The sequence below is a fragment of the Nicotiana sylvestris genome, chromosome 5 (assembly GCF_000393655.2).
Source record: "Nicotiana sylvestris chromosome 5, ASM39365v2, whole genome shotgun sequence".
NCBI classification, from domain to species: Eukaryota; Viridiplantae; Streptophyta; class Magnoliopsida; order Solanales; family Solanaceae; genus Nicotiana; species Nicotiana sylvestris.
This window is the reverse complement of record NC_091061.1, coordinates 28268484-28279376: the sequence shown is the minus strand read 5'-3', so window position 1 is coordinate 28279376 and position 10893 is coordinate 28268484. Positions and strand designations below refer to the sequence as shown.

Here is a 10893-nt window from a genome sequence, read left to right as displayed (position 1 = left end):
AAGGGTAAGAGAGAGGAGAGTTGCGTACTGAAAAGAGGATTAGAGAGACGAAGTTTGCACCAAAATGGAGTTACAAGCTCTCCGTCTATGGTAGATGAGTTTGAATTTTTTTGTCTGAAGAGGAAACAAGGACGAGTGGCGATGCTAGTGAATATAGTGTTAAATATAAAATTTACTACTAGTGATTCTTAATAAGAAATTACTTTATCACCATCAGCAAGACATGAGTTTTTCTATAAAGAATTCACATCCCCTCGCATAAATTCCCGACTCAACTTCAGCATATAAGAGAAAGGCACTGCAAAAGGAGGCAACTCACATGGGGCAGCCATAGTTTAATTCTATAAAGATTATTTGATCACACTAAACACTGGAGCGAGTTTTCATCGTTTGTTCAATTAGACAAATTTATGAATACATTCAAATATCTCACACAATTACGCTTCCATTCGACAATCTTATTGCCGAGAAAGTCCAAGCTCTAATGGCCATAAAAGGCAGGAGAAAAGAACTATCATCAACTGAAACATAAAGCACTACATAAGTTGAATAGGAGCATCTCTATTCAATGACTTTGCCACTTTTTCCCTCCTTTTCCAAATGGTCATAGAAATAGATCCACAATATCTTACCATTGATCCATAATCACATGATTTGACGCTCACTTGTGCAATACACTCTTCTTTGGTAACTTTGGTTTCTTCGGAGACACATTCTGCCAAAACATTCAACAAGAAATATATAGTGAAATGTCCACTTTTAGAATGTATAATCGTATGTGGGCCTGATCATTTAGAAAGTATGATTACCTTTTGTTTTTCCAAAGCTTCATAATCAATCCTGTCTTGCCACTTACTCTTTCGAAGTTGAACTGGCCGGTTTCCAACATATTTCCCTGAAATTATTGTACCTTGTCAACTCAGGAATTCAAGCAAAAATATGATATCCAGTCAAACAACTAAAACAACTTCAAACAGCAGTGACCAGTCTTCATTTTACAAAGCCTAAGAGGAACCACACTGCTCAACTCCTTTCACTAAAGTATCCGTATCTCATTTTTTCCTTTACCTAATTCGATTTCAAAAGCACCATCCTTCTAGTTGTTGTGCTGCTGGATCATCCAGCTAGACTTCTGGCGCTGGGGGAGAAGGGGGTTGAAATAACACACTCTCCCAAGCAAGGCAGGATCTTTTGACCTTATGACATCACACAAGGGAAAGAAAGAAACCCATATAAAGCATCAACAAACGGCATAACAAGGAAAATGTCAGATCCAAATGAAAGTAATCTTCTCATACCATTCCGGTCTGGTGATTTACAAAAGGAAAAAGCTAACCATCCAACAGTCAAAGACCCTTACACAATGAATATGCTTGTAGCAGAAGCACAATAAGAAACTATGCCTGCATATACATGAAACGAACACTTACCATTCATTTCTTTGAGTGCTGTGACAAGGTCTGAAGGGTTGGAGAAACTTACAAACCCATAGCCCTTGGTCTTACCAGTCCGCTTGTCTCTCACAACCTGTCATCATTACAATGTAGAAATCCTTAAGTTTTACAGGATCTTATAACTTACAATATTCAAATAGACAATAAAGCACTACACAACAAAAGCAGAAAAAGATAGTATACTTAATATTGGACAGAAAAGGGATCTGTAGAAGAGGCAGAATAACCAATTCAAGGTTGCATTATAGGATTGTGTAGCTGAGTATTTTAGAATAGTGACTGGACTTGAGAGATTGGAAGCCGCCATGTATTGCTATTGCTTCCAAGCATAATAAAGCAAAGTCAGAAGAGAAGGCTAATTGGAGCCAGGTGAAGAGTGACATGAATATAAGAAGAGGAGAGAAGGCCATGACATCCAAGTATAATATAGCAAAGTTGGAAAAGAAGGCTATTTTGGAGCCCGGTGGACATGGACATGAAGAAGAGAAAGTCTGGGATTACCATTTTGAATACTAGGAATAAGGACCCCCCTCCATTTGATCAAAGTACCAAAGAAGCAACAACAACTTCATCGAATAGCAAACACCATAGAGGTCCAATTACAATTCAGGATATATATATATCTGCATGTAATTCACCTAACAAAACTCTAGAAGTTGACTTTTAAGACAACTAGGACCAAAGTAAAGCTAGGGTAGCACTAAAATGAATTTATCTAAGCCCTAAAAAAAGAAACTTTGCTGAAGCACCAAATACCCTTGATTCAATGAATTTGAAAGATATCTTAAACCTAGAAGCAACTTATAAAACCATTAATAACACATAAACTAGACCCCAAACTATTAAACATATACGTCAGCTTCAAATACATTTAAAAAAAAAAAGATCGCCTCTTTCCCATTTGCATCCTACATAGATACCTTTTCTCTTCTTATTCAAGGCAAGGGTGGTGATGGAGGAACTACCACAGAAACGACAACTTCAGCACAATGCTGCGTGAAACATAACCTTCACTACAGTGGCATGCTTAAGGCAGTAACAAATTAAGTTTAACATGATATGTCGAAGGGAAGAAGTAAGACATCACCACCTACACTCCACTGACTATTCATCTGATGTTTAGCGTCCTGAAAAGAAATATGGGTATAAAATCTTTGCTTTTGAGTGCATTCATTGCTCTGAGGGATTGGTTGTTATGACTAAATAAGGAAGAATTGAGATCGAGTGCGACTGATGTGAGTATCCCTCTGACTATGCTCTGTGTTTTTTTCATTAGATTAAAGTATTTGCAAACCTGCGCCATCTATACGAAACAGAAAAGGCAATAAGCAAATCCAATGAATAGATAGTCACGGGGCCCAGCAGTAGTGATAACTGAATCAGTCCTATGGACAGTTCCAAACCTGGAGCTGACATTCAAATTGAAAATCAAGGTGGGGTCTCAGATCCTTCAAGATATTCTAAGAATTGAACATACCATAGATCCACACTTGTTTATACCCAAGTGCTTGGGACATAGATCACCACCAATACAATCTCCTTGTACGGATGCTCACCAACCTAGATAACTCACCATTTCAGACATTCAAAAGCTGAAAGTACACTTCGTTTAGTGCAAATATACATGTGTCATGGGCATGACAACAAAACTGTGAACACACCAGTTTACACGAAAAACAGAAAAAGAGACAGTCACAATTTCTTTTTTGAAAGAGAAAATCACTTTATACGTACACGTCAAGGCTCAAGCAATATAAGTTTGGTTCCTTTCTTCATCACATATTTCAGTAATACTATCCGCTTCCTTTTAGTTTTCAACCTTTAAAAGCTACTGGACTTTGCACCAGAGGCACAGATACGTAAAGAGAACGCTTTTAAGAATAATCTGTTTGCAGAATAAATGTTCTTTCTAAATAGTTAATGGAGCCCTCCTCCACCCAAGAGACCAACAAAGGCTTTTTTGCTGTATAGCAACATAAGAATTCCTAGCCTTTCCCAAATCTTCTCATTTTTTCTTTTAATTAATCAATACTTTTCCCAACTTCATAAATGTTTAGGATATGGAAATATGAGATATAAAAGAAAGTAAAGTTCTAGAGACAAAGACCCCAGCCCCTTCACGACAGAACACAAGTTCATCCATGACAATTAAAAGTATAGAGAAAACATGAGTGCTTCAAGACAACTTACCCTGGCCATGTTAAATGAAGGAAATCTTGAAAATGCTTTTAATAAAACATCATCATTCACCTCATTCCCAAGGTTACCACAGAATATACGGTAATCATCTGCAAGACCCCAATAGTCAACTTAATCATTCAACTGTAATAGACTGACCACTAGTTCCCGAAAATTTAAAAAAAAAACATATATGATAAGTTACACAAAATTAAAAAGAAAAAAATACAACCTCAAACTTGATAATGCAGAAATGATAAGATATGTATGAACAGCGAAGTTGAACAACTAAATTCAGCTAGGTAGGTACGATGCATACATAAGAAACCAGCATAAATGTTATTGTATGTAGTACTTTGACTTATCCGGCAGTATTGCGCATGTAGGTAGTTTAAAAGAATAAAGTGCCTTATGGAGATACAAATACAAAATTTTAGGAGACTTGTGTTTGCTTCGTAAGGGATGTAGAACACCTAATCTAGTTTTTAAGTATATTATAGAAAAATAATTTTTTGTGGGGTTCAATTCCAAATGGAAATCACAGTTTAAAGGAGAACTCAGTAGAATAATAGCGACATGAAATGCCAAAAGATTATCTCCAATTAAACTGCACCTTCAACAGTTATTTGAAGGCCATAAAATAAAGAAGAATTAATACGGAGAAGGAAAGAATTCTAATAAGAGAAAGAGCAAGATCTATTAAAGTAGCAAAAACTAAATAGGGAGAAAAATAAAAAATAACATATATTTGATAATAACATATTTATTACCACCGGTACATGATCTAACTTCATCATCGTTAGTGTTGAAACTTCAACTTTCGAAGATTAAACAAACAATGTGTAATAAAATAGAGGACACAAAAAAAAATCAGCATCTATGAAAGAGAAAAATTAACTCTATATATATAAAATTCCATCATGTCATACCATGAAAGGTCAAATGTTAGCATAATTTTTTTTTAACTCATGAGGATAAAGAAAGTTTTTTCCTTTTAACCAAAAACACAAAATTTGGGAGGAAAAAGTAAATGAACACACTCAAACAAGGCTTCTAGCAAAAGTTTCGACGGTTCATATGATCAAGTTTTAACAATACGGAACAATAATTTAGTTCCCCCCAGTTAGGAGCCACGATGAAGTAACAATTAATAAATCTTTCCTCTTCATAATTCCGTCACAAGAATCCTAGTCCACTTTTTAGTATGTTGAATTTAGTAATTCGTACATTAAAATTTAAAAACATAATCTAACTATCCTCTATAAAAAGAAATGGTTAGAAGACGAAGACTGAAAGAAAAAGCTCTGACATTAGCAAAACACTCGCAAAAGTAACAGAAGAGTTGATATTTGTAGATCAGCTTTGTATGTAAGAGATGACAATCAGATATAAGCAAATCAAAAGAAGAATGTTTTTTTATGAAAAAAAAAGTTTCTTTTAATTACAATGGTTTCTCTATACAGTGATTTGAATAGAGAAGATGAAAGTAATTGCAAGGGTTGCAAAGACTGCCGTAGTACAATTCCACTAAGGAGGAGTCGAAAGGGTGCATCAGTACATCTTTATCATTTACTTGGTTCATTGTCAATGTCTATTACACAATTGTCTTCTTATTTACCTAATTTATTGTAGACTTCATACACATATTATCATTTATTGAAAGGTAAATTTACTTTTTGGTACAAAAATAGTATAGGAGTAGGGTTCAAAGGAAGGATAAAATGGCCATCTAATTTTTTATGGATATTTTGGTAATTCAAGTTTAGCTTTAGGACCTTCCTACTTTTAGTAAAATATGATGATTTACGCTTCTTCCAGGTTGTACTTTTAGTGGTTACATATTCATTATGGCAAATTGTTTTGCTTTAAACCAGCTCTAACTACCTAGCCTTTCCCAATTGCAAAAAGAGGAAACATAAGATAAAGGTGATAGCCATGATAGGTGTTACTTAGACTCATGCATTGGCTTACAAGGAAGACCTTCACTTCCTTCAACCAAAAATTTTCCCTCAAACAAAAAGATTATCATGAAGAAGATTAACTCCCTCAAAGAGATTTTTTTTCTTCTCTCTTTTCCTCGCCAAGCAAAATGAAAGCTTTACCTTTTTTCTGTTGGTTTGGATGGGGGGTAGGCATTATTTGAGGACCTCATACACCCCAGTCCTTCCCACTTTCTAAACACTTGCAGTATGTGGCAAAATATTTTTCAATCTCAATTCTGTTAAATTGCATAAATTTTGATCTTTGGACAAGCATCTCCCCTTAATCCAAATATTGTGCTACTAATCTCCAAATATGTCTAGTTTTCAAGGAAATTTGAACCAAAATACAAGATGAAAATTATGTTTTTATTTCCTAAATGATTGCACAGGTGACTAATTCACACTTCCGTAAATTCCAGCTCCCACAATTGCATGGCGGCTAAATAATTCGACATTCATCACTGCTTCCCTAAATTCTAGACCCTACAATTGCATGGTTATCCAGAACATCACAACCGTGACATTTCCTATAAACACTGCCAGAACCCTTCAAACAAGGTTGTACCCAATTCAATTCATGTCAAAAGCTATCCGGGACAACAAGGAAAACAAACTGGAGCAACCGCAGAGCATGAAAAGAATAAACTAAATAGAATCAACTATTCGACGCCAAACCAAATCGGAAGAAAAAATTAAATGGGGCATGAGCTCACTCTCTGGCCAGTCTGCAAGGGTAGGATCTTCCCAAGTCTGCCCTGCCGCCTTTCGAGGCACAGCTTTCTTTTTGGCCTCAGCTTTTTGCTCAATCTCACTGTTTGCAAGCGCAGCTTTCACATTCTCAATTGCTTCAGGCGTAATAGTTTGTGCAACTCTTTGAAATAATTGCTGCGCCTATACATCCACAACAATTAGGCACGTTAGTAACATTATCAAATATCAAATAAATCTTCTTTTTTGAGAGAATAAATTCCAAGCTTAAAACAATATCGATAAAGATGCAGAGAGGCTCTACCTCAAATACGTTTAAGAAGATTCTTTTCCATTTGCTTGTTAATGGGAAGCAGGAACTAAGAAACATTCAATTTTTTTAAGGATTTAAAAGTTATAAACAGTGACTGTGTAAATAATTTTTACACTATCAATCTAATTTAACCTACTATCAGCGGCGGAGCCAAAATATTTACTAAGAGAATTCAAATAAAAAGAAGTAAACACGAAGAAGCCAAAGTAATTAATCATATAGTTTATAACAACTACTACGCCTCAGCCCCAAATAAGTTGGGATCGGCTAGATCACTCCTCACTTTTCATTTAAGTTCCGCTCATGTCATGGTCATACCACATAAATAATAATGAACTCGACATATAGTATATGTACATTAAAAAATTGATACATCTTCGGTGAAGGAATGTCAATTGACTCCTCTTGGACAAGGGTAGCTTCGCCCCCGCTTCACAGGTTATTTACCATTTAGTTTAGGTTAACAACCCATGCTTAAAAAAGTCACATACAGTTACACTGTCATTCTATAGAACTTAAACTCTGTGTAAACATATCATAACATGCATATTTAGGCACAGAGGCGGACCTACACGGGAGCTTGGGGGTCACGGGAACTCGTTAGCCTCGGCAAAAACCCTGTATATATATATTTATATATAGTTGTATATACTTTGGGGACCCCTTAAATATTTTTCTTGGCCCCCTCAATAACCAAACGCTAACTGGAGTGATGGTTTTGTATGTTGTGTGAAGTTTGTCCCTTACTAGAAGACCTGGGTTCGAGACTAGCCTCTTGTAAATTCATTTTTTAGTTGTTTTACTTTCTTCTACTTTTTGTAACAGGAACTATGTACTAGAACTACTTTACAATAGTACTATTTATTAATCAGTAGTCAACTGTTGACTGATTTATATTTTTAAATTTTTCTTTTTTGAATTTAATTATATTGTAATAGTTATACATAATAGTCAACTTTATTATTTTATTCTTCTCCAAAATCCTAGCCTCAAAATCAAAAACCCCAAAAGGCCAAAATCCAAACCTGTCGCTCCTCACTGCAAAATAGAGAAGGGACTACAAACCCTTCTTCCTCAATTCATCGTATTACTTTGAAAAAGTAGCAGACCTCAAATCTCTGGTTACTGCTTATCTTATTTTGAAATTTATTTTTTATTATAAGAGCATGAAAATTGGAGATGGAGGTTATAGGATTTTATTTAGCTTTCAAATTTTTGGTTCAACAATCAACAACAAAGGTATTCTTGGTAAACTCCAAATATATTATCTAAATGATTTTGTTTAGGTTGAGCTCCCATTTTCTCTGAAATTGAGTGGTCTCTTGATTTATGGGCTATATTCTTTTTATGAATTCTAATTTACAATATGTTTAAAAATTAGATAACTCTTTAAAAAGTTTCACTGTCCATAATGCGATTAACTTTTGGAATATAGCGTATAGGTAACATTATTTTTGAACATCACTGTCCATTATTAATGTTATGTTATTTTCGAATATAACTTTATTTAGCATGTTTCTTACGGTGTTGACCTGTTTCTATTCTGTTCTCTGTTCATGTTTCACTTATTCAAGAATTGCTTAAATATTGTAGTATTTGCTTTATTCTTGATAAATTGGGTGTGGTTTCTCTATTAATATTGTGTTTTCTTGTATTCGGACTCTTAAATTTATTGGACTCATTATTGAAAGCTTATTTTAAAATTTGTGTTCGAAGGTCAATTAGGATGTCTGATGAAATAGAAGTGTAAGCTCTTCTTAATTTATTTTTGTATTTTGCTTAGCAAGTTTATATTATATAGTGGATTATGCTGCTTATTTACTGGTCTATCCTAGAGTCTATATGTATTCTTTTATTGGCTAATAAAATTTTGGGTAAGTCACTCTAATGGCATGGTGCCCCGTTATATTCAAATCCTGGGTTCGCCTCTATTTAGGCATGCATGCATCTATGTGTGCGTGCACATAAGTCATGTATCTATTGTATATTCATGTGTACACATATGATCACATTTAAGGTTTTTACATACGAGCCACTAATAAATAAAATATTCCTCTCAGAATTTAGCTATGTTTTTTTACCTCCCTATCAAAATCCAAGTCAGTTCATCAAAAGCAAATTCCACAGACGAAATGTACAAATTGAAAATGAAGTCAATATTTATGAGGAAAAAAATCTGAAAACAAAAGCTCCAACTCGTCGGAATGCTTACTTGTTGATATTGAGGTAAAGTGTAAACACCGGGAACAGACACCGGAGCAGAATAGACAGGAGGAGCAGGGCCAATGTAGGGCTGAGATGGTTGTTGTTGGAGATGAAACGGCGTCGGAAAGTATGTGCCGTTTAAGTAATTGTATTGCGAAGAATAAGCGGCTGCGGCCGGCGTTGATGTCACCGTCGACATAGCAATGACCGGTGGACGTAGTTAACACAGAGAGGAGATTTTCCGATCGGTGAATTAAGGTCTGTTTGGGCAATTTTTCAAATGATTATGATTATTCTGATTAAACAATCAGCAATTATAAATAAATAGATGAGTCGCGGATAGTCAGGAGAGTTCTAGAAATATACTTGTGTCCCCGAGAAATCTAGAAATGGAAAAGAGAAGAGAGAACTCTACAAAGTAGAAACACGTGGTAGGTATTTGAGGGGGAAAATGTTGAAGATAGAACTCGTCTCAATTTGGTTCAAATCAAGGATGAAGACAAGAAAGATGGTATCTTGGTTTCTTCAGATGAAAAGAGGAGAAGTTTGGTAACGGATCGATTTGGGGCTAATTCAATGAAACCTAAAGATATTTCATTCAAGTTTGGGCTTCCGGAGCAGGCTTTATCTAAAGAGAAAAGAAAGCCCAATATTTTCTCCTTAATGGGCTGTATCAGCAGAAATCAAAAGAAAAGAGATCCTTCTAGAAGACTAGCTGACTGTATTAGATAATACATACATTTGTCATTTATTTTTGTACAGAATATAATTTAGTTATTCATTAGCCAATTAGAAATAGGACAACTGTATAGGTAGTTATAGAAGAGAATATTCTTTCTGACATTTTCATTTCTATATAAACAAGCATGTACAGTGTAACATCAGCAAGTAAATCTTTTGAATTTCTACAAAAAAAGAAAGAAAAAAATAATATGAATATGGGTGTACATAGGTCTGAGTTGTTTTTACTAGTCTTATGTTTTTAAATTTCGGATTTTTTAATTACCATATCAAATTAATAGTGCCGAATTTTTAAATCTACTAGTTTTATAAATATCTCAGTAATTTTTTAAAATAAATAATACATTAAATATCATATTTGATTTGAGTTATAAAATAAAAGTTAATATTACTCAAACAAGATTAACAAATTGATAAAACATAATAATTTTTTTCAAGAGTAAAATTGTAGAATATCATTATTATTATTAGCTTTCACCAATAACTTTTTTTTCTCAATAATAGAGAGGAAGCCATCGTAGGCAATGTAACAGTAGAATGTTCTAGAGAAAATTTGCGTGATATTTTTCTGTTATGCAAATAAGGAAGAAGACCTTCCTTTTATACAGAGTGCTCCTTAGCTGGACACCTAATAGTCACGTGTCCTCTCATTGTATTGTAACTCCACTTTAACTAACTAACTAACTCTAATTATAATATATTTTCAATATAGATAATAAAGTCCAAGAAGAAAAAATAGTGAATAATCTAATATAGGTACTCACGAAGATCATAAATGTATAAATGATTCAAATAATTGCATTCCTAGAAATATATGCGATCATAATTTAAAAAGGAAATTGTAAGGATCCTTTTTAAGTTTCGCTTTAGGTCACCCGATATTTTGAGCCGTCCCTGAACCTTTTACTCTTTTTACCTTTCGAATAATTTGTAACTTTGATTATATTCTACTATACATAAATAGCCAAAATATACAACCATTGACCTAAACGATAGTCTCTTCGCATAAGGGACCACCTTCTATTTGAAATTTCAACTACGCACAACAAAAGAGTCAGAAAAAAGAACAATAAAGTTTTTTTTTGGTACTAAAGATAAATATTATATATAAGTAAACATGCGTACAGAGTAGATGGTATTGATATTGCACCATATTACAAACCACATTTCTTGTAGTAGCACTAGGCATAGAGCCAAGTAAGTTAGGAGTAATACCAGATATTATATTACAAATACTAGGATTAGAGTTATCCCTACAGAACCCTCCAACACTGCTTGAAGTAAGACTATAGGTGTTCCTTCCATGTACTGT

The 10893-nt window shown here is 34.2% G+C and overlaps 1 protein-coding gene across 3 annotated transcripts; it reads right to left on the bottom strand.

Moving 5' to 3' along the window:
• Positions 1-299: 299 nt before the first annotated feature.
• On the bottom strand, positions 300-9394 carry LOC104228734 (uncharacterized). 3 transcript variants are annotated; one of them, XR_711393.2, is made up of 7 exons: positions 8848-9394; positions 6328-6505; positions 3645-3742; positions 1299-1527; positions 1069-1196; positions 810-895; positions 672-715 (listed from the first exon to the last, which is right to left on the bottom strand). XR_711393.2 is itself a non-coding variant. In XM_009781260.2 (6 exons), exons 1-6 carry the CDS (start codon positions 9037-9039, stop codon positions 662-664), a joined length of 705 nt encoding a protein of 234 aa, XP_009779562.1. In that variant the 5' UTR covers positions 9040-9394; the 3' UTR covers positions 300-661. The 3 variants fall into 3 exon arrangements, 1 of the variants encoding a protein (XP_009779562.1); XR_011407528.1 differs by having other exon boundaries at positions 1431-1527; XM_009781260.2 differs by lacking the exon at positions 1069-1196 and having other exon boundaries at positions 300-715; positions 1431-1527.
• Between the last annotated feature and the right edge of the window lie 1499 nt (positions 9395-10893).

Excerpts from the sequence above, each read along its gene's own strand:
- LOC104228734 (XM_009781260.2), bottom strand. The coding sequence starts at position 9,039 with ATGTCGACGGTGACATCAACGCCGGCCGCAGCCGCTTATTCTTCGCAA. Across the intron at positions 6,506-8,847 it reads CTTTACCTCAATATCAACAA|GCGCAGCAATTATTTCAAAG; the intron begins GTAAGCATTCCG and ends GTGGATGTATAG. Across the intron at positions 896-1,430 it reads AGCACTCAAAGAAATGAATG|GGAAATATGTTGGAAACCGG; the intron begins GTAAGTGTTCGT and ends CAATAATTTCAG.